We start from the raw sequence: 24,608 nt of genomic DNA on the forward strand, positions 1-24,608 counted from the left end.
AACATTAATCCGCCACAAATGCTACCTGACCCACTGAGTATTTCCAGCATCTGTAGTTTTACTTTTTCCACCAAGTGAAATATATTTTGTGTTGAAGAGTACAGGCACAGTTTATCATGTGTTCTCTGTTAACTAAACACCAAAACTGTCAGAATCTTTAGAAATGCAGTGCAAACAGTACCAGAAGCAGAGCAGCATGACCGTGTTAACCACTACTTTTATTACGTCTTACTGGTGCACACTTTCACCCACTGGTGTACAGTCCCCGAGGCTGTCATCAGTTCACATACCTTGTTTTATTTTAAAAGCCTTCCCCAACTAATCCTTGACTGAATATGGATAAACCTTCAGAACTGCTGCAAAAATCAGCATTGATTAGGTTCCATAACACAGACCTCACCCTGGTATTTGAAAAGGTATTGTTTAGAAAGATCCCATAATAAAAAAAAGTCAACAGTTTTAAATAATTTGCAGGGAATTTGTTTAATAAATTTCCAAAACTCAGCACAAATTGGGCAACACCCCTGCCTCCCACAACCCCACCCCCAATCCCACCCCATTCCTCTGTTTAAAAAGTACAGCAGCCAGACAGTGGGATATCTAAACACCAGGGTGAGGTATATTCAACAATGAGGAACTATGTACTCTAAGAATCAACATTCAGTGGATCATTTCCAAGTGTCCAAGAAATTATGCTGCACCTCCAGCAGCTTGGTGAACTTTCATGGTGTAAAAGGCAACCGCCTTTGCCATTTGTACTGGTGACTGGACAGGTTATAAACAGAGCAGTGCAACAGGAATGTCACAATGAGCTCTGGGGCTTGGGAAGCCTTCATGGACTATTGCTCGCCACTCTCGATCACCTCCGCAGAGCTGTGGGCAATTCTTAAATTTTTGATGTACTTAAAACCCACCCCTTGTTTGGTAAAACAGTTCTATTACATCAATCCTCAGTTCCCATTCTCTCCAGTGGTTAGGGTTTAGGCTAATGTGCTTTGGCACGGAGCTGTGCACGCTTCCCAGTGACAGCCTGGAAGCCAGTTTTGATGCTGGCCACAGAACAGCGTGAATGACAGGTCTCGCACTGCAAGAAATACAGACGTGTGTCCTTCTGCAAGATGGTTTCTGGCGACCGGCAGGTATGACAGGTAACATACTCCTCTGTGAATCGAGAAAAATACAAATTTGTTATGTCAAGGAGTCGCACAGAACACCCACAATGTTAATCCTTTAAAAACATTCTTAAAAGGTATACAAAGTTCAGTTATGAAAGCACGAGAATATATTGGAGACAAATGGTGGAATACCAGAACAACACACACAGTAAACCCTGCATCAACAAGGACTCACCTTTCACCTCTGAACCCAACAACATAATTTCAACAGGATAAAGAGAAAAATCAGAAAAACAGACAGCGGGAGAATAAAAGGGGAAGTACAGAAAAGAATGTGAAGAAAAACAATTTAGAAACGTTATAGTTTGATTCCAGAGATAATTCCGAATAATATGGAAACTGAGTGCTTTTATAAGCAGTGTCTGTGTTGAAGGAGAACAAACTTCGCCAAAGCTGCAGAATTATTTTAAACTAACTTTTAAATTTACAATCCGTCTATAGTTCTGTTGAGTTTTATTAACAATTCTCACAAAGGATCTTTGACCCAGAACGTCAGCTCTGCTTCACTTTCTGGATTCTACCTGGGCTGAGTGATTCCAGCATTTTCCATTTATATTTTACTTACACTTCAGTTGATCAAGGTAATTCTTATCTGCTGGAGTTCTTAGAGGATGTAACTAGTAAAATAGATAAGGGGGAAAAAAAAAATCGATGGGTGTGCTGTATTTGGATTTCAAGAATGTCTTACTGCAATTACATTGGGTCTTTGTGAGATCAGTTTGTGTATCATGTGGAGTTTTGGTCTGCTTACCCAAGCGCTTGTTATAGAAAGAGTGAAGTGAAGATGCATAGATTGGATCCAGTTTAGCAGAATAAGAGATCTCATTGAAACAATGAATGGTTAGGCAACTTGATCAGCATGAACCATTTCCGTGCTTATATAGTTCTATGACTGTAACTTGCATAATTCATAAAGGGCTTGACATGCAAGATGCAGAAGGACGTCTCCCCTAGATAAGGGAGTTGAAGACTGGAGGTACAGTTTTGGCTGAAGGAATATGCAGTTTAGGACTGAGGAGGAGAAATTTGTCGTCTCAGAGGGTGATGGTTCTTTGGAATTCTGGAGGGCAGTGGAAGCTCGGTTACTGTGCTCATTCAAAACAACATCAATAGATTTCTGGACCTCAGGAGTATCAATGGATATAGGGAGACTCAAGAAACTGCAGATAATGGAATCTGCAGCAAAAAAAAACCAAACTGTTGGAGGATCTCAGCAGGTCAAACTGCACGTGTGGAGGCAATGGGATGGTCAACATTTCGGGTCGAGACTACAGGAAAATGGTGCTGAGGTACAAAATAGCCATCCAGAAGGCACTGGAAGAACTCAGGTCAGGCAGCATTTATGGAGGGAAATGGACAGTTGATGTTTCGGGTTGAGACCCTTCATCTGGATTCATTGGTGTCTAATGCAGTCCAGATGAAGGGTCTAAACCCAAAACGTCAACTGTCCATTTCCCTCCATAGATGCTGCCCAACCCACTGAGTTCCTCCAACACCTTTTGTGTTGCTCCAAATTCCAGCATCTGTAGTCTCTCGTGTCTCTATAAGATAGCCATGATGTTGATGGATGGCAGAGCAGGCTTAAAGGGACAGATGGCCTACTCCTACTCCTCTATGTTCTACGTTAGCACAAGGTAACACCGATTTCCACAGCCATTTAAAATAGTGCTTATTTGCTATACTCACTGATGTATCTCCTCAACACATTTTCTATCTGTTTTTGCTGAAACCTTCCTTTGATTACAAGCTGGTTATTGCCATCAATGGATCCACTGTTAAAAGAAAAACAGTCCGAAGTTACAATCAATAAGATACCTTCATTCAAATTCATCATATTAAATGTCCCCAGATGCTCCTGAAGCACAGAGCTTGTGGGCAAGAATAGTAGCTACTGTAGATTAGCAGTGAGATGAAGCAACAACCAACCTTTTTCTGGTACACCTGGACGGCAGTATGCGGAGAGAAACCATTTATGGGACCCACTGATGCATTGAAATAGCCGCTGCTGAGGAAAATGCAGTAGGGATAATGGGTAGATAGAAGTAGGTGGTGGGGGGGGGGGGGGGGGGGGGGGGTAGGGAGCAGATGGGAAAGGGGGAAGAGAAGTGGACAAGTAAGTGTGTGTGAGAGGAGAACAGAGGGGTGTGGGTTACCAATAATTGGAAAATTTGATCTTCATATCATTGGGTTGAAAACTATCCAAGCAGAATACGAGACAATGTTCTTCTAATTTGCATTTGGCCTCCTGGTAGCGATGGAGAAGGCAACGGACAGGTTGGTGTGGGAGTATGAAGGAGTTTTAACAAAAAATGACATGCAACCAGAAGTTTGAGATGGCTGTTGTGGACAGAGCACAGGTGCTCCGCAACACAGTTGCCTATTCTACAACTTGGCTTCACCATTGTAGAGGAGGCTACATAGTAAGCACAGAATGCAGTAAACCAGGTTGGAAGAGGTGCAGATGAACCCATCTCACCTAGAACAGATTGGAAGCAGCTTTATCCATTTGTGCATTTCAGTAAATCTTGACCTCTGGATCAAGAGATTTTGGGTCCAGCCCTCACTGCGAATGTTTGGTCTCTACTGAAATTGTGTTATCAGTATTGAAGGTGGAAGGTTGATTCCTGATATTGATGCTGGATTTTCCCGTTTCCAACAGCAGTTTAGAATCATTTATTGCTCTAGTATTAATTGCCCCATTTACCCACCAAATACATTCAATAAACTCTCATGCTCCTTTAATACCCAAAATAGTTTATGCAAAGGACAGTACTCAAGAGTTAAGGATGCTCTTGATGACTATCAGGATTGGCAGATAGCAGATAATACATTTATTTGATTGGATACAGTATATATTTGGAGGGGTTCTTGGAAAGGAAGTGAGGGAGCTAATGGGACAGTTCTACCGCAGAGCCACCACACACAGGATGGATCAAATGGTTTCTTTCTGTACTGCATCAATCTACAAATGCAGAAATACATTCTGCAAATAGGAAAGAAATAGAACTCAGAAGATTTTTAACTGATTCACTAAATAAGACCTCGACTGTTGCTTGAGGCCATTAAAAGAACGGCTGCTGTCTGTAAGGAGTTTGTACATTCTCCCTGCGACTGCGTCAGTTTCCTCCCACATTCCAAAAAACAGACGTATGGGTTAGCAGTTGTGGGCACGCTACGTTGGCACTGGAAGCGCGGCGACACTTGCAGGCTGCCCCCAGAACATTCTACGCAAAGATGCATTTCACAGTGTGTTTTGATGTACGTGACTAATAAAGAAATCTCATCTCTTATAACTTTCCAGCAGAGCCAAAGGGTACAAAAACAAAGAAATAATGTAGACTCAGGCAAAGAAAAATAAGCTGCAGACCCTTACTACCAAATATTAGAAGCACTCTGCATGGTCAAGACACAGTTGACTTTTGAATCAAAGTCCCTGCATCAGACTGGAAAAGAAAGAGGACAAGTGTGTTAAGTTGCAGAGAGGGGAGGTCGGAGAGAACAGAGGGAACGTCTGCAAAAGAGTGCAGACAAAAGGTTGCAAAGGAAGCAATTACTTGCAACATCAGCAGTTGGAGATCGAAAAGAGAAAAGGAAGATACAGCCATGGATTTTGGTAGGGAAAAAAGCAAATTGGGATGGAAGATGAATTGGGATGGAAGATGAATTGGGATGGAAGATGAATTGGGATGGAAGATGAAGTGCTGTTCCTCAAATTTATGTAGGACATTACTGCAGCAAAGTAGGAGGCTGAAGACAGATGAAAGTGGGAGGAGGAGTGTGGTGGGGAATTAAGGTGACAGATCACTGGAAGCCCATTGTCACCCCTGGGGACAGAATGCAGGGACTCTGCAACGGTTATCAAGTCTGTTTTTGGTTTCTCCAACGTAGGGGAGACCACATTATGAACACAAAATGTACTAAACCTGCATTAATGCAAGTGAACTTCTTAACTTTGGAACAACTATTTGGGTCCACAGTTGGTGGGAAGGGAAGAGCCAAAAGGGCAGTTGCATGAGAAAGTGGAGAGAGGAGGGAAGTGGTTGGTGGAAAAAAGTGGACTAGGAAATCAAAGGGAATGGTCCCTTTAGACTGCTGAAAGGGGAGAGCAGGGGAAGGTGTGTCTGGTGGTGGAACCCCATAGGATGGTGCAGCATTATGCAGGGTTATCTGTTGGATGTGGAGACTGATTGTGGAAGGCAAAAGAATCCTAACCCTGTCCTGGCTGGGAGAAGACCATAAGATATGGGAGCAGAATTAGACCATTCGGCCCATCAAGTCTGTTCCACCATTTGATGGCCAATTTATTTTTCCCTCTCAACCTCATTCTTCTGCCTTCTCCCCATAACCTTTGACACCCTTACTAATCAAGAAGCTATCAACCTCTGCTTTAAATATACTCAATGACTTGGGCTCCACAGCCATCTGTGGCAATGAATTCCACAGATTCACCACCCTCTGGCTAAATAAATTCCTCCTCATCTCTGTTCTAAAGGGACATCCTTCTGTTCTGAGGCTGTGCCCTCTGGTCCTAGACTCTCCCACTACTGGAAACACCCTCTCCACGTCCACTCTATCCAGGCCTTTCAATATTCAGCAGGTTTCAATGAGATCTCCCTCATCCTTCAGAACTCCAGCGAGTACAGGCCCAGAGCCATCAAATGCTCCTCATATATTAACCCTTTCATTCCCGGGATCATTTTTATAAACCTCCTCTGGAGGTGAAGGGCAGGAGATAGAGGACAGGCAGTTGAGAGCCTTGTTAACTCTGGCAGAGGGAAAGCTGCCTTTTAGGAGAAAGGAAGGCTCCTTAATATCACTGAAGTGGAAAGTGTTGAAGTTGATCTTAGTACTTTGGTAAACTGCAGTGGTTCATCGTGATATTCAACCTTTCATTACAGGAGGTATATTCAGTCAGCAGATTTCAGTGAGGATCAAAGAATATGGGGTCAAGGCAGGAAGGAGTTGAGGTACAATGGGTATGACCTAATTAAATAATGGAGCAGATTTAAGGGGAGGTATGCTCAACTCTCAATCTTATTTCTTGCACTCTTACAATGGAAGAAGGTATTGAAGATGAACTTTATAAAAACATTCAAGTGAAAGTTAGAACTGCTTATGCTAGAGTTGAAAAAGGCCAAGGAACAAGCTTTACGAACTTTAAAATTGTGCAGAGCTATAAAATAACTAAATTAGAATTCCAGATTCCAGCATCTGCAGCCTCTTTTGCCTGGATAGTAAATTGCGTGCTTTGGTGAGCAGAACTGACAGTAAGGGCACAATTAAGGTTTTTTTTTTGCAAAAAATGAAAAAGGGAGACCTTGTCAGGGAATGATGGAAATGAGGAATTCTGTCACTATCCACAACATTTTTCTTTTTAAAAAAAAGGGCATGTGAAACACACAGGGGTTTGCAATTAGAGTAGGTTGTTCACGCTGGCCTAGATGGCCCCAGGGCAGTCAGTCATTTGTGCTGTGCTCCCATAGAGCTAGAGTGAAGTGCGCACTCTGATTACACAATCAGGTACACGGAGAGTGCTGTACTACAATCACCAGGTGCAGAGGTCAATCTTTATGCATTAAAAAAAATGAACTGATGCAGAGGTCAAAACAGATAGAGATGAAGCAATTGGTGCTTATTCAGTCATAGAGTAATACAGCACAGATACAGGCCCTTCGGCCCAACGAGTCCATGCTGACCACAGTACCCACCTAGCTAGTCCCAATATCCTGAGTTCAGCCCATATCCCTCTAAGCCCCACCCCTCCATGTACCTATCCAAGTACTCTTTTAAATGATACAATTGTACCTGCCTCACCCACTTCCTCTAGCAGCTCATTCCATATACCCATCACCCACTGCATGAAGAAGTTGCACCTCAGGTCCCTTTTAAATCTTTCCCCTCTCATCCTAAACCTGGACTCCACCATCCTGGGGGAAAAGATAGTTACCATCAAAATATTAGATTTCTCTCTTGTTGATTTCATTATCTTCACAGGCATCTCATCTGTGAAACCTTCTGCAATTCTTTTAAGCTAACGTTCAATAGTTTATGCATCAACTTTCTTCCAATTACTTAGATATTAAAGCTGACTCAGTGCAAGCAAATGGAGGGAGGGATGAGGCTCTCTGGGCAAACTAATTGCCTACCCACATTGTTCACTGGCAGCTCAACTAAACAATTCTCTTTTCAAAGGAAAGCAGGGAGCTGATTCCAAAGCAAAGGATTGTGGCTTTCTGTTGAGTTTGGAAATAAAAGACAGGAATTTGTAATCTGGGACTTCTGTGAAAAAGCTAGAATAGAAGAGTGAGACACAGGGAATGAAACATCCAATAAAAAAATACTGATGAATCTTAAGGAACTTACAGTCTAAAGCACAATCCAGCTAGACTAAAGATCACATTTTGTTATCTTACAAGGCACAAGAATCATTTGCATTGCAATAATTGTACTTTCTGTTCCTTAAACTTGCAATCTACTAAATAAACAACCAATTTTATACTTGGCCTTACCTTAAAAACCATCAACACATTTGTTATATAAAATTGGAGAAGGGACTAAACAGTCTGTGCAGAATTACGGTTTTCAATTTATGTACAAGAGGTTTTATTGTTGCAGCCCCTGAATCACATGATTGAAATACAGGCAGTCCCCAGGTTACATAATGGTTCCATTCCTGAGAATGGTCTGTAAGCCTATTGCTCCATAAGTCAGAAACATTCATTTTCTATAGCAACCCACATTGTATCACTACATATACTTGCTATAATTCTTTAATTTCACTGAATTATCATCCTAACACCAATTAAACTAATGGAAAATATACTATATCCAGTCATTAATGAATATCATGAAATATTTTATTACTATTTTAAAAAATGCTTTAAAAATGTATGGAAGAAATTACGTAAAGTCAGATTTCCGCAAGTCAGGTCATCCATAACCCAGAGAGCCTCTGTACTGGATAAAAGGCAATCTAGGCCCACTCGTGGAAGAGAGCAACAAGTTATCCACAGAGAGGAAGCCAAATCCTACAGAATATCTAATCCTAATTCAGATTTTAAACCAAACAAACAAAAAAGAACACTCATGGCATGGAAAAAGAACCTAAAAAAAAAGCAAAACCATTTTTTCCCGTGACATGTCTGCATTTAAGATTACAACCTACAAGTGCACGATCCTTTGGTCTGGAAGAAACACTAAGGCACAACTGCACCACAGAGAGATTCAACAAACGATTTTGGCAAACACCAACATTTGTTCCACTAACTGCAAGATCCAATGGTGCATTAAATGATTCCCATTTCCTATCGTAATACAACAAAATCACTCCAAGATTGGTTTGCCAGTTCTTCCAGTTTAAGTTGTTGTTCTTTTGGCAGTTCCTCAGGATCGAGAATGACTGGCTTTCACTCTGGTTCTGTGGGTTTAGAGGTGATGGAAGTCAGTGTGGGGACTACAGATTCTTTCACAGAAGGGGCAGCTGGTTCCGAGGTGGTGATCTCCTACCACTTGCAATGGGCCTCTGTGGCCCTGAGGCACAGACACGAGCTTCACAATACTACTAAGAAAAGCTTTTTCTCCACTTTGAACAAGTCAGGGATCCTCAGGAGTTAGGAATGACATCGTGTCTTTCTGGAATCCTTACCTCATGTTTTGTTATTCTTTTTGTTTTAAACAGAGGTGGGAATAAAGTGTTTCAAGAGTCTGGTGTCCTCTAGAGCTTTGACATTGACTTTCTCATTGAAATGTCTCTGTTGATGTGAGACCAAGTTGACAGAAATAGTCCCTTAGTCCCTAAGTAATTTGTACTGCATTCGTCTCCTCTACATTTTGGGGGGGGGGGGGGGGAGAGAGGTTGGTTGGGAACAAATCAAAAGCAGATTGGATAACTGCTTGGCAGAACACCTCCATGAGTCAGCAATGGTGACCAAGGTTCCAGTTGCCTGTCACTGTTTCTCCATCCCACACACATTCTAAATGCCAACCTGGATTCTTTCACATACCAACAAACCTCGATGCTGTTAAGGAAATTACAACCCTCAGGATTCAACAACGAATTCAACAATTTCAGATAACCATTGTGTCAGAACCTGCCAGCTCTGATAAAACATGCAAAGTTAAATCAGTTTTTCTCTCTCCACCGATGCAGCCTGACCTGATGGGCATTTCCAACATTATTTTAAGATTGGCCCCCCTCTCCTCTAGTCTCATTCACCTTCCTACATCTGTACCTCCTCCACACAGACCCACTATAACTTGCATCTCAAGCACCCTCACTAGCCAGCACCACCACCATTCCGTCTTGCTGGGTCTCCACTCTATCAAAGACGTTTCACTAGTAAGTTGCTTCTTCTTTACAATTTAAAACATGCTAATTGTTTTAACTGTTACCAGCTCTAATGAAAGGTCATCAACCTGACATATTAACTTACTTCCTTTTCACAGACGTTTACCTCCAAAGTTCTTAAGAACCATTTAAGAAGTGGAGAATAAAAGATTAGCAACTGATACTATAGAAATGATGCATCAGAAGATTACTTTCAAGGAACATTGAACACACTTTGGGTAAAAAGTGTAAACTGGATAGCAAATTTCTTTCTGCTCATACACCCTTCCATAATTTTTGCCTTCTCTGGGGTGCTAACGTTTAAAGATTTGGGATCAATGCACTCTGTACTAACTCAATGTAACTGCACTGTGTAATGAATTGACCTGTACGATCGGTTTGTAAGACAAGCTTTTCACTGTACCTCAGTACAAGTGACAATAATAAACCAATACCAATTCAATTAATGTCAATCGATGACAGAATTCAAGTTCCCATTCCATCCCTTGACCTGCAACTAAAAACCTCCTGTTAATTTGAACTTGGCTAAAAGCAGGTATTGTTGAGGCCAGGAGAAGGAAGCTGAAACCCTCCCCCTTTAGCCCTCCTCTCCAAATCAAGTGCTTTAAGCACGTAGAGAAAGTATCAGATCCACACAATGAAAGATGATATTTCTTTTCTCTAAAGCAAATACAATAGCAGTCAGTGCTAAATCATTGCTGTCCGAGGGTCAAGTCTTTGAACGATTCTCTAATTTGCGTCACGGTCAATGCTGTCTTTTCACCGAATTTTCCTTTGCAAGTTACAGCTGTATCTGCTTACAGCATCCTTTCGGCAGCTCGTGAGAACCCGCCACGTCACAAAACATCTCCTTGCTGCTCTTTTGCCAACAGGCTAAAATGTGTACTTTTTAAAATTTAAAATAGTTTTACACAAGCTCCGACATTAAGGTGCCTGAAGGATAACATTAATTATACCACAACTGTATTACTGACAGAAACCATTATTAACCTTTGATCCATAGACGTTATTTTGATGAATATTGGGTGTCATTAATTAAAGATACCCAAGGGAATGCCTTTGTCAAGCTGGCACACAGCAACCAAAAATGAATGCACTACATCAGCTACACCCACAAATAATCTGCAAATCTGAAAGCTGTCCGTCATAATCTGCAATCAGTGCTGCCTCCATTTGGCCTGGTACCATAGAGGATGATTACATTTTTTAAAAAATATATATATATTTAAAAAAATCAGTCACGCAATTCATCTACTGCTTTCAGTATTGCCTAGCAGCTACCATCTGTATACATTTTAGAGAATTACAAAATTCACCAAGTTCTCATAGGTAATGGTCAATAAATACCCGGACAATTTATTACCTCATCAAATTAATTCCTTTCATGTGCTCCAGGCCAGTATTGAGGCATTCCACCTCAGTTTTGCGATCATCCTGATGAAATTTAAAACCAGCTTTTTGGCAAGATTTGCAAGGCTTTTTTTATGGCGCTGTCATAGTGAAATGACATGGTTTGTATCAAGGGGCCGGAATGGGCAGTGAGCAGATGTTTACTAGTAGTCTGCAAGCTTGAGACAGTATGAAGCTTAACTCCTTTAGTGAAGCCTGGGAGGCAGTTAGGAACACATGTCCTGGTCGGGAAGGTTAGATCATATGGGATCCAGGGTGTGCTAGCCAACTGGATACAAAATTGGATAGTGGAAGGAGTCAGAAGACAGTGGAAGGTTGTTTTTCAGACTGGAGGCCTGTGACCAGCAGTGCACTGCAGAGAATGACATTGGGTCTCCTGTTGTTGGTCATGTATATTAACAATTGGGATGAGTAAGTAGTTGGCATGAGTATGTTTGCAGGTGGCACCAAAGTTGGTGTAGTGGTCAGTGAAGGTGGTTATCTAAGGTTACAACAAGATCTGGATCAACTGGGAAAGTGGGCAAGGGAATGGAAGATGGAATTTAACTCAGACAAACGTGAAGTGATGTACTTTGGGAAGTTAAATCAGGTCAATGAATGACAGAACCCTGGGGAGTGCTGTAGAACAGAAAGACCTAGGGGTACACATCTCCAGAAAGTAGCAACATGTTAGACAGGGTGGAGAAGGCAAATAGTATGCTTTCATTCATCAGTGTGGCATTGGGTGCAAGAGTTAGGATGTCATGTTATAACTGTACAAGATGCTGGTGAGACTGCACTCGGAATACTGGTCACCATACTATGCAATTAAGCTGGCAGGGGTGCAGAAAGATTCACAAGGATGTTGCTGGGACTAGAGAGCTTAAGTTTATAAGGAGAGACTGGATAGGCTGGGACTGTTTATCCTGGAGTGAAGGAAGCTACTGAGTGACCTTACAGAGGTTTATAAAACCTTGAGGAGCACAGATAAGGTGGATGGTCACAGTTTTTTTCCCCCAAGGGTAGGGAAATCTAAAACTAGAGGGCACAGGTTTAAGATGAGAAGGAAAGATTTAAAGGGGAACAGAGGGGATAGTTCTTCCTTCACACAGAGGGCAGTGGGTATATGGGACAAGCTGTAAGAGGAAGTGGTAGAGGTGGGTACAGTTACAACATTTAAAACACATTTGGACAGGTTCATGGATAGGAAATGTTTAAGACTGATATGGGCCAAAGGCAGGCAAATGGGACTAGCTCCGGTAGGCAGCTTGGTTGATACGGACCAGTAGGGCCAAAGGGCCTATTTCCATGCTGTATGACTATGACACAATGTGCATTGCTTGTACATGGTAAGTAGCTGCTTGTTCTAGAATAATGACGTTAAAAATAAACATACTAGTTTTGGATCCAACATCAAAATTAAGCTTGCAAACACAAATGTGCTGTTGGATTAGAAAATAAATGAACTGCAGAATTACACAAACTCAGCTTCCAGAAGGGTATTCTCCCTGATCAAAGAGCACTTCCAGCAGCAGATGGGAATGATATCCAATGGACATAAATTTAAGGTCATTGGCAATAGAACCAGAGAGAAAAATGGAGAATAATTATATACATTATTGAAAAAAAATCCCCAATTGCTCTGATCATGGGCACACTGCCTGAAAGTGTCGCAGACGCAGATTCAATGGTACCTTTGAAAAGGGAATTGGATAAATTCTCAAATTCAAAACATCCAGAGCCACAGTAACCGAGCATGGGACAAAGTCAATATCTGTTTCCAAAAACCTGATCAGGCACTAGGGGTAGAGTGACCTGTACGTGCTGCAAACATTGAATCCATCCCAATTGTTACTTCACCTTGCCTTGCCGTGTCTACTCTGACATTTTCTTACTATTGACTCTCCTCTCTGGAGATCAGAAGACACTACAAGCACAGGCAGAACAACAATTCAAAGTGGTGATTACTTAACTGCCCAAAGTAAAAAGGTTAGCTATTTCACTAAGTTGAAATATAAGAAACAACCTCCTGTTCAGATTAACTATCTGTAAAATAAAAATATCCACCACAGACAAGGAGATCATGAAGTTTTTTAGGTAATGGGAAAGGGTACAGACAGATCATTCCAGCCTATCGAGTTGGTCACCCTGGTGCTAAGCACAATAGATGAACAAGAGGGCCAGAGGAACAAAGGGCTAGACAAATGGAAGGACAGAACAAAGTTGTGGATGTAGAATGAGAACACTGAGGAGGTTTACATCTAAAGCATTGGGGAACCAAGAGAATAAAAGCTGGACTTAATAGAATTAGCTGAGTAAATTCAGAGCCAAGACTGATGAATTGGAAGGACAAACTCAATTGATCTTATTGTACTACTTCGCTTGTATCCTTTTAATTAAGCAGAAAACTGTATGATTCAATTACAGAAGCTGGTATTAGGATTTGAGAAATAGACAAATTGAGGATGAGTTAAGAGATGCTGCATTTGATGCTCTGCTCTGGGACAAATAGATTGCAAAGTATGCCAATTCCTTATGTTTAGTCCAAGACAGGGAGCAGAGAGAGGAAGTGGTAAGGGCAATGGCTTCAGTCTTCCCAATATCGAGCAAGAGGAAGGTATATTGTGGTTAGGACAGATATCAGACAAACTACATCACCACAGAGATGATCAAGTGAAGTCACGGTGAGGTAGAGAGATGTTACTGACAAACATTTGGAGGTTTGTCTCATCATGGGGAGAAGCAGGCATCTTATAGATGATCTAGTGGGCACTTTTATTTGATGATATGTTTCTTAGCAGAAGGAAAATAAGAATAAATCAGTGGAATTATTTCTCAGAGACCAGAAGCAACTGAAACAGAAACTTCCAGAACAGTAGAGGCGCATTTCTGGTCAATAGTAGAGTTACTATGTGTTTCCTTTCCAATGTATTTACCCATTATAAGAGCACTGCTGCTGCCCTACAATAATAAATCCAAAAAGATTGGGCCGAAAATTCCTACAACAACCCCGATATCCATCCACTTTAAAACTATTACCTGAACTGCACAGATGGTTGTACCAATGATCAACTCCATCAGAAGAATATCCACTTCTCTTTTGTCGTATTACCATCTTGGAGGGCAGTTAGAGATGGCCAATAAATGCAATGGCCACATCTCAAAAAACCCAAGTTTAAAAACAAGCAATTCCCAAAATATCTTCTCTACCACTTAGAATGACAAGGGCAGTAGGCACAAGGAACACCATTATCTGGCAGATTCACTCCAAATCACACATCATCCAGCCTTGGACATAAATTGCTATTCCTTCATTGTTGCTGGATCTAAATCCTGGAGCACTTCACTCCACAGCATAACTGCAGCACACTCACCACATGGACATAGATCAAGGCAGGTCATCATCATAACTCAAGAGCAAATGAAAATGGGCAATAAATGTTACCCTTTCCCAAAAGCCATAAGTGAATTAATAAATAACCTAGTTTAACAGAGCTGCCTTTATAAAAATAATGCATTTCGTCTTCCAGCAATGGAATGGAACCATTGATGACAGTAGGCATTGTGTTTAATCGAAGTTACGGCCTTATAATATTTAAACTTTTTAAAAGGGGCAATATTCTTAAGTGTGTTCCAAGTTAATGAGAAACACAAAGTCATGCCAGCTTTTCCAGTTAGTTGAAGAGAATAATAATATCTTGTGGTATATTTATAATTAAGTTTTTTTTCTGATAAACACAACTGATTCACTTTCTCCCAGGGCAACTTGCTTTTCCAAGTTATTACTCTGAACTCATGCACTCGTCATAAAAAGAATTAACTGCAGAAGTCACTGCAATGACAGGAGGGAAAACATCATTTTGTTTCAAAATTCCTTCTTTCATTTTTATTGCAGCTCAAGCCACTTCATAATAAATCACCTTAAAATCTGGCAATAAGCATAAACAAAGCAATCTTGCATTTAGCTTGACAAGTGGCCTCAGAATGACTTGCCTGGTTTTTGTTTTGAAAAAGGGCAGAAATTAAGGAGCAAATGTCATCAGTTCTGTTGTCGCCACAGACGGTCTGGTGTGCTGTGTATCCTGTGCCTCTTTATACAGTTGAGACAAATCACCCACTACCATTTATTTTGCAAGTTAAATGAGCTGCTGAAGTCTGAGGATGTGTCTTTGCTATCATTCCAATCAGCCTATATGGCTTTTGAACCTAAACAACCTTATTCCACACTTTAACGCACAATAGTATTTCAATTTTCCTCTTAAAAAATAAAATCAAGCTGGATTGTGGAACTGAGCCTGTGCCAAGTTAGTAGTTTGAAAATTAAAACTGGAAAATAATCTATAGCTCTTCCACTGCATAGCTTATCAAAAGGTCAGCAACTGTGGTTATGAGTTATCATTGGTACAGATGGGTCATCTCACCAAATGACCCATGTTAATCAGAACAACAACGTACAAACACACACCATTCACAACTGTTTTGTGCATCGCAGATGGATTTATTTTCATTGGAGAAGCAGCAAATGTAGCATTTGAGGAGGTATTAAGAAAAAGGAAAAAACCTAGACACATCGATTGTCAGTAACTGAAGTAGAGCATGGGAATCAGTCATTAGCCTCAATCATTCCTCCAAGCTGATTAAGATCTTAATGCAGTCACATTTTTAGTAAAAATAGCCCACAGGCATACTGCAGACTCAAAGGGGTAGAGTTTAAATATGGTTCTTTATTTTCAGTGAGCTTCCAATTAGTGAAAGGTATCATTAACATTTATATTTTTCCTCAATTAATTATACATTTAAGACTACATCTTACCTTGTACCCAACTCAGCCAATAAAAATGCCAGAAGATGTTTAGGTTGACGATGTAACCTAGAGGCAGAAGAGAAAAAGTGTCATGTTAGTTGTCAAATGTATACATTAAAACAAGTTGATTTTAGACACGAAGATACTAAAGCTGTCAAGATAACAATGTTTTATTAAGAGGGTATAGAGTTCTTTTGACCTTACCAATAAAACTTCAAGATCTATCACAAGGACAATTCACAAACATTTCTGCTGCCATGAAGTAACAATTTTAAGGAACAACTGTGCTCTCCCAGAGATTAATGCTATATACATTTAAAAACAGGAATATATAGCAAAGAGAAGCATTTAAACCTGATGTGATAAGATGTATGCAACATCAGAATCATTCAACAGTTTTTCTTTTGCTAAAAAAAATGAATGGATTTCCAACGTAAGCAGAAGGCAAACCAACAACTAACCAGGGCAACTCAATAATAGTGACAACAGATTCAGAAGGTTGGATTGGAGGCTGTGACACTCACTATAAAATCAACAGAAATACTGCAACAAAATAGTAAGAGGTAGGTTTCACCAGAATGAAAAGATAGTTTTACTATTAATGTTTCTGCACTCATCATTTAATTAGTCCAATTACCAGTGTCATGGTTAAACAAAAGCAGCTGTTGGTATCTTGGAGAGACAGAAGTACAAAACTCGGAATTAAATAACAGTTCAGGCTGAAAGATCCCTGTGGTTATAGCTGTCATTTTATTAATAAAAGGTTCATCCCTGGCCCAACTTCCAGTAGGATCTGGAGGATAATTTCCTTCTATCCATTTAATTTTCTTTCTAAAACAAAATAAAATTTATATTTGTTTATATAGTTACTAGCCAAGTGTTGTATATAGGCTTACAATAACTTAAGAGCATTTTATAACTATTGGGTGTCCCAAAGAGCTTTACAGCCAATTAACGCAAATTGAGATGCAAGTCACGATTTTTAATACAGCAGCCAATTTCCAAATAGCAAGATGCCACATACAGCAGTGAGGTAATGACCCAGATTTTTTTTGACAAATTATATTTGTTGATGTATTTATACATACTCTAGCCAGGCAGATCATACTGCCTTTCTTAGATTTTCATTCTGCCAAAAGAAAGCATTGCACACAATCTCAGTTCCTGGCACAGTCTCTGTGCTCATTTGGGTAAGTTTTAAAATGTAAATGTGACCGGAGTATTTATGGCATAGAAACATGCGATTCAGCCCAATAAAGCCACGTTGGCGTGCATGGCCCATGAGCTTCCATAAGTGCCTCCCAAGCACAGTTTAAAACTGTCAGCATCACACCAGAAACATTTATTTACTATCATTTACCCATCCCTCCCTTTTGCCCGATGCTCCTGGGTCACTCCTGGCTCATAGAAATTGGTCACTACGTTTGCCCTCAGCAATATGAACTAAATTTTAAGGTAATTCAGTGGCTACAGATTGCCAAAATGCCCTGAGCTGCAAAAGGCACTAGATAATGCAACTGCAATGTTTTCAGTCCCTGAGAATTTTAAGAAACAAAACTTGTTTTTCCTGCACTAGTACTGCAATGGTGGTGAGATTTTGGCAGTGCCACCCAACCCCAATGTTGACAAACTAACAAGAATCTTAGGAATTGTAATAAGGCAGGCAAAAATAAAATGTGGGCCTTTAATTCCCAGGCGTCAATTCCAGCTACTTTCTTAAAGTCTTAGGCAGCAATCCAATGCAGAGATTCCAGTTGCGTTAACCACAGCTCCAGCTGCATGGTAGCAGTTTATGAGAAATGCTTTGTTGAATTACTACTATATAAATTGCTGCAAGTTTTCACTTTCCATATAGACAGCATACAGAACATTTCTGAGCAAAACTGTCCTTCAATTATCTTTTATTAGCTTCAAATTCAAAGCAGTGCCAGCAGAAAAAGTCAAGAGCCCTTAGAGCATCAAAGAATAAAATGCAAAAGGTATTTTTTGGAGAAATAAATGGAAAATGGAGACAACTTTGTACTGCCGCAAGGAGGAAGGCACAAATGTGAGAACAGCCCACTACTAAATGTTTCCTTTGAAACAGACAGTCGATTGCTTGAAATGTCTAATGGTAGACTGACCTCAATCTAACTCATTGTGACCTTGCATCTTACTGTTTACCTGCACAGCACTTTCTCTGTACTGTAATACTTTACTCTGCACTTATTATTTTTACCTTGTCCTACCTCAATGCACTGTTATAATGAACTGATCTGTATGGACAGGGTATGCAAGACAGGTTTTTCACCGTACCTCAGTACATGTGGCAATAATAAACCAATTTAGAGGCATTGATCTGATATGGTGACTTTTAAACAGAGATACTAGAACTAGCCGCAAAACTATTAAGCCAAGGAAGAGAGGGCAATGACCCTTCTTCAAAGCAATGACGCACTTTATGCAATATCATCAGCTTCAAGTATTACAGCATCCAGAGTGAGAAAGATGTTGGTGTTTTCTTCATCACCTTGTGGTTCGAATGTTGACAATATCCTATTGAGCACCACAATATACCTTCAAGCCACAAGCTTCAAATGTTAAAGAGGGTGGCTTGGCAACCCTTCTGAAGGGCTACTGAGGATAAAGTTAGTCTTGATAGTGCTGCCCAAAGTCCAAAATTTCAAAGAAAACTAAAAAGCATGAACTTGGAAACCCTAGTAGAACAAACTGCATTATTGTGTTTCCATGCAAACATCACAAAACAGTGCTTCATGACGCTATGGTCTATTTGACCTTCAGTCTACAATACGTAGTAACTAAGCAGTTATAACATTGTGCTCAATAATAACACAATTTGTGAATCATGGATTTATGAAAATGGAACTCATAGTACAGAGTCAGTTTCACATGAAATTAATCTTTACCAAGTTCTCCAGGATCTAATCAGGACCTCAAAAATAATACAGCACTCAGAACTAAATAAAAAATCCTTTGCCAGCTCTTCAACTTTGAGATAATAAATACCCATATGGTTGGTTGGGTAGTGTGATACTGCACACGTGTCCAGAAAGACTTATGGTTCAATTTGCTGTCTGTGGAAGACAAACTATGGGCTCTTGGTATTTTTCCCAAATACCCCCTACTCACCACCCCCCCACCCCCCTTACATAACCAGCTTTGGATTGCAATAGTGATGGGAAGAGTGGGTGATAACTAGGAGTGACCTGCAAATATCCAGTGGCTGTTGCTGAACGTAGCTGATGATATGGTCAAGGTACCAAATCCCTTCCACAGAAAAGCACTTACACAGCACAAGTCAGCAAATACCTAACAAGGGAAATCAAGCTGATATTGGGGGTGGGGGGGAGGGGGCGGGGGGGGTCTGCCTGCAATAGCAGTGTACGCCAGGAATCACCATTTAACTTGACGCTTTTTTCATTAGAAATGTCAATTCATATGCCACATCATATACAGGGACCAGAAGTTCATGCCCAATTCAAACAACATCACATCTTAGTTAGATAATATGCACCCTCATTCCTTCCGGTTACACTTGAACTGTAATGGGAATACTTCATGCCCTTAAGCTCTCACTTATTCATCTTGAACAGTGTTTGCAGTGTAAATTGGTTTATTATTGTCACATGTACCGAGGTACAGTGAAAAACTTGTGTTGCATACTGTTCGTACAGATCGATTCATTACAACAGTGCATTGAGGTAGTACAAATTAAAACAATAAAAGTGTAGAATAAAGTGTTACAGTTACAGAGAAAGTACAGTGCAGGGACACACAAGGTGCACAGCCATAATGAGGTAGATTGAGAGGTCAAAAGTCCATCTTGATGTATTGGGGAACTGTTCAATAGTCTTTAACAGTGGGATAGAAGCTGTCCTTGAGCCTGGTACTGTACACCAGTTTGTGGTTCTGAACATAATTCACCAGGTCATCACATCACTTGACTAATATGCTAAAAACACAGGCTCCTGTACCTATTTTTAAACAGTCACTGAATATCTTAAAGGCTTTATAATTATCTTGTGGGATTCCACAATATAAATATGCTACAGACTTACATGTGGTGATATTAATATATTAATTGGTGCAATATTAAACCATTCACTCTTCCTATTTCTTTTCATACATTTATGAAATGCACATTTCAAAATCATTTAAATTACTTCCTCATGGTTCTTTCCTGCACCTCTTGCACCATAAATCCCCATGTGTAGAGTTTAATTACCATAGTCAACAAATGAGTTTGAAGTCAAACTCAAACATACAGACTTGAACAAATCCAGAAGTGGGAGGGTAGTGAATTTAGTAATGGGACAAAGAAAGCAGAAGAGAAAACTTAATATCACAACAGACAGTAAACATATTTATAAGCTTACATAAGTGAGAAGGAGGAATACAACAAAGGTGGTGATACTTTACATTGAGTATGGGGTTCTTTTCTCCCCTTCTAACTCGTCAACATAATCCTCTTCTCCCCCCCCCCCTGCTTTCTCTTCTGTATACCATCCAGCCTCCCCTTCAATCCATCCATATGCTTCACTCCAACCATTTCCCACACTAGGCGGTTGCAGGTTTTCACCACTGTCAACGTAAAGCAGAAGCAGCTTCGTCTAAATTCCCTATTTGAATTGTTAGTTAACATATTTATATTAGAAAAGGATAAGGGGGAAATGGCAAACTTGTTTAATGAATACATTTTTATTTTCATTGGAGATGACGTAGTTAAGATTCCAGCAGCCTGAAGATGTTGAAAAATAACTAAAGGGAAATTACTTCTTGGATTTAATTGAAGAAAATAGACATAGAAAACAAAGCAGGACAAATCTTCAGGACCTAGTTGTTTTATCCCAAACATATGGAAACAGGAGGAAAGTTGTAACTGATTTAGTTACAACTTTCTGAAGTTGAGTATCTACAGTATGTGATCTAGTCACCATTTCCATCTAATTAAAATTAACTTGGCTGATTAAAAGCCATCTTTCAGAGGAAATGGGGACTGGAATTCTGATAAGGAAGTAGTGCTGAGAACTTACAGTTTGCAGATATCTGTGAAATTCACAAACGATGTCTTTTTGGTTCCCACTCTGACCACCTGAGGTGGTTTCATAACAAACTTCCTCTTCTCCCCAGCCACCATATCAGGATTTTTTTCTCGCATTATATTAAATACACGGGTCAACAACTAAAGAGGAGAAAAAGACATTTCATATGAATAGTTGTGTCCTGATCAGGACTTGCAAACATATGCATGCAAGATGCATGTACAACTGGACAGAAATACAATACTAACTGGAGATTTATGAGATATGCATCTTGAATGATTATATCAATAAAGATGTCCTTTCTCCAACTTTAAATTTATCTTTGCAGCAGTGAAACCATAACTTGGATATGTCTCTCATGGTAGGCAAGACCTAAGTAGGCTTAGTCAGGCAGAATGCCATCATAGGCCTCAAATGCTCTGTAATCAGAAACAACATTCTACCCAACTCATTCCTCCCACACCCACCCCCAAAAAAAAAGAGCATGTTCAGAGAATAACAACTTCAAAAACTACCCTCTTTGGTTTCTTGCAATTGCAGGATGATCCCAGATAGCTGGCAGCTCTAGGTGAAGGATTAAAGGATGGCGAATAGTTGGGCCACAGAACACACGATTCTGACCCCATTTTATATTCACCACTCAGGAATTTATGATCAAAATATAAAAATTCCAGTGGTCAAACGTATGCTAGCTTCCCAGGTTATAATTCATTATAGCAGCAACATTATAGCTCTTCCAATGGTAAGTTAAAGTACACCACCAACTTACAATAGAAACTCCATATAAATGAAGCCACTAGAATTAATAGGTGAATATGACAGGATGTGTACACAAATGGTCGTCGTTTCATATATACATAAATTTTGCATCAGATTAGGGTAAACCAATCGAGAGTTTACTAAGATGCCAACAAAAACTGTCCACGTGAAGATAACATTTTAATCACTTCAATCATTGCACTAAGTGTAAACTGCTTCAGCTACACTGCAATCCTGCTGTGAAGACATATACATGACAAATTCTTCAATAAACCAGTCAACCTGGTTTGAGTTACATTATTTATGGATGCAGGGCAGAATGACGAAATTATTAGGTGCACATGGTAAAAATTTCTCCTGAAATAATATCCAGACTTTCTTTTGACTAAATTTTTTAGGCCAGGTTACAAGATGTACTGCCAGCTAAGTTAAACCGGGCCAACTAAAAGCAAGCTGATTATTAATCTCTGATGTAAACACTTCCAAGCTATTTTAAATGTGCAAATTAAATGGCAAGTACAGATATGTACAACAGTTATAAGCAAGAGAGCAAAGGTGTGCTGCCATCTTGGAGACTCACTGCATTCGCAGGTGCCTTCATAAAATGTATTAGCAGCAAATTTCTAACTGCAATTGCAGCGACTGTTGGAGAAACGTTTCATTTCTAAGGGACAAAACACAACATTGACACCAAACCAACTATGGCCCAGAAGTTCAAGGGAAGCAGGTACAAGGGTTCACTATTACTGAAAGTTCACCTCTAAATCAAACTATGACTTAGAAAGATAATACAAATTCTGCATTGTAGCCTGCAAACATCCCGGAATTCCTGACATCATGAGAGTCCCTTCAAAACAATGGTCATAGTTTGAAATGGCAATTCACCACTTTCTCAAGGCCAATTTGGAAATGCAAGGATTGCTGCCCTGGCTGGTGAAGCCTCATTCCAAAAAATCTCAACCTATGCTCATAGATAAGCAGCAATGGGCAGTATACAGAGGAAGGTATAAAAACGCTGACAATTCTACCCTCCCCCACAGATGCTACTCGACCCACTGAGTTGCTCCAGATTCTAGCATCTGCCGTCTCTTGTGTCCTCCGTGGATACAATGAGGATGTTTTTATTATGGGAAAATCTGGAACCAGGGGTCACTGTTTAAAAATAAGGGGTCACCATTTAAGACAAAATGAGCTAAAATTTTCTTTGATCATCATGAATCTTTGGAACTCCCTTCCTCAAAGGGCAGTGGAAGCAGGTCTCTGAACATTTAAGGCAAAAGTAGATATTCTTCATAAGCATGAGGATGAAAAGTTACCATAGGTAAATGGGAATGCAGAGTCGATGTTATAATTAGATCAACCATTAGTTTATTGAATGATAGAGCAAGCTTAGAGGTTGAGTGGCTTACTCCTCTGAATTTATATGATAAAGTTCTTCCCTATGTCAATGGTGCCACTACAGAGTCAGTAGGAGTAATAAGTTGATGCAACGTGGTGTAATGGAATGTGATTCAATGACTCAGTAAAACAGGCAGAGGTAGCACAAGGGAAGAACTATCATGCAAATGGACAGTGGAGGACACAGGGTCAACGGTGGAGTTCTCGGTGTCAGTCACAATGCGGGCTGTAGTCACTCATATCTGTATGGCAACAGTGATGAAAGTTCTACAAAAATGGAGAAGTGGCAGGCAATAGTTGATACCTTAATGAAATAAACGTCTTTATTTGATATACAAATTAATGAAGGCCTTAAACACAAGTAGAAGTGTGTAGTGCAGTCTCTCAGAATAGGAGAGTGGCCTGGAAGTGGGTGGTAACCCACACCTCAAGGACTGCAGTGATTCAAGTAGTAACTATGGATGGGCAATTAAACACTGGCTCAGCCTGCAAAGTCCACATCCCTTGAATGAGTAGAAAATCGGATGGAAACAAACCAAAGAATAAAAGTCCCCACCCCTTCAACAAATTCTGAAATGGACTCACCCCAAAGAAATTGTTTCCTCACTTTAATTCCAACAGTAGTGAAAACAGGAAAGACAATAAAAACATGGGTCAACATGTACATAACCAGTATGCATTTTTACCTCATCGTAAGTGTAGTCTCGTTCTGATCCTGCCCAAGCTGGCCCACTCGAAGAGGAGAAAGTGATACCATCATCTCTTTTGTTTTCATCGTCATCCATTGCTGAAGAAATAAATCATAAGTTTGAGAAAGATGTTAACCTCCAAAACAATGGGAGAAGAAATGTGGGGAGGAATATCTGCATTCTGATTGCACCCTTTATCCTCAGCTTCACTAAAGATTTCCCCTCAAGCATGGGCAAAACTGTGCAAGTATAACACTAAACTTTGGTTTGCAAATTTATTTTCCAGAAAATCTGTGAAGTTATTTTCTTCCATTTGAAACTACTTCCTCACATAACTTGACTCTGGAAAGAACAACATCTAGTCAACTTTAGGGAAAATATGTTAAAAGCCAGGTTTCATTCAAATCTAGGTTCAATCAGTGCTGTGCCAGGTAATCAGTGTTCAGGCAACAGTGGATTGCCTGTTAGCCTCAACACCTCCAGCTTAAAAGAGAACGAAAATAGCAAGGCACATTTCTTGCACCAAATTGCCAGATGATGCTGGAGGAGTCTTGTGTGGATATAAAAATGGCATAGACCAGTTGGCCTGAATGGCCCAATTCTGCTCTATAACATCATCATTTCATGCCCGTGTGCAGATGCAGGAGGACAGTTACACCTGGCTGCGATTAAATAATCTGCTAGTGGCCATAAGAAGACAAGAATGGCCATGCAGACAAGTACCTATGCCTGAAAACTAATGCCTTCCAAAGCTCTGCCCTTGGGGGAAAAAAGGGAAGGAAACCAATCCAAATGGAATGGTTTATTAGATTTCAATACTTAATGCAATAAATTCCTCTTGGCTCATCGGAAGTGGCTGTGCAGTTCAAACCACATATGGATCCTCAGCTTGAAACAAAACCCAGTATTTATATTAAAAATATGTTGAGAAATCCAGCAAATTAAATTATCAAGCAACAATTTAAAATCTGCATTACTTTTCAACATTTCAAAATAAGTTTATGT

The 24,608-nt window shown here is 40.1% G+C and overlaps 1 protein-coding gene across 1 annotated transcript in view; it reads right to left on the minus strand.

Annotated features, from left to right (window-relative positions):
• Window positions 1-200: 200 nt before the first annotated feature.
• Window positions 201-24,608, minus strand: part of eif2s2 (eukaryotic translation initiation factor 2, subunit 2 beta) — a 41,559-nt gene continuing 17,151 nt past the window's right edge. Inside the window, exons 5-9 of the mRNA XM_052030958.1 lie at window positions 23,601-23,701; window positions 20,749-20,897; window positions 15,725-15,781; window positions 2,862-2,947; window positions 201-1,161 (exon numbers count right to left, since the gene is read on the minus strand). Of these exons, the coding sequence (XP_051886918.1) occupies window positions 986-1,161; window positions 2,862-2,947; window positions 15,725-15,781; window positions 20,749-20,897; window positions 23,601-23,701 (569 nt within the window). The 3' untranslated portion in view covers window positions 201-985. The remainder of the gene's footprint in view (window positions 1,162-2,861; window positions 2,948-15,724; window positions 15,782-20,748; window positions 20,898-23,600; window positions 23,702-24,608) is intronic.

The sequence above is a fragment of the Pristis pectinata genome, chromosome 16 (assembly GCF_009764475.1).
Source record: "Pristis pectinata isolate sPriPec2 chromosome 16, sPriPec2.1.pri, whole genome shotgun sequence".
NCBI classification, from domain to species: domain Eukaryota; kingdom Metazoa; phylum Chordata; class Chondrichthyes; order Rhinopristiformes; family Pristidae; genus Pristis; species Pristis pectinata.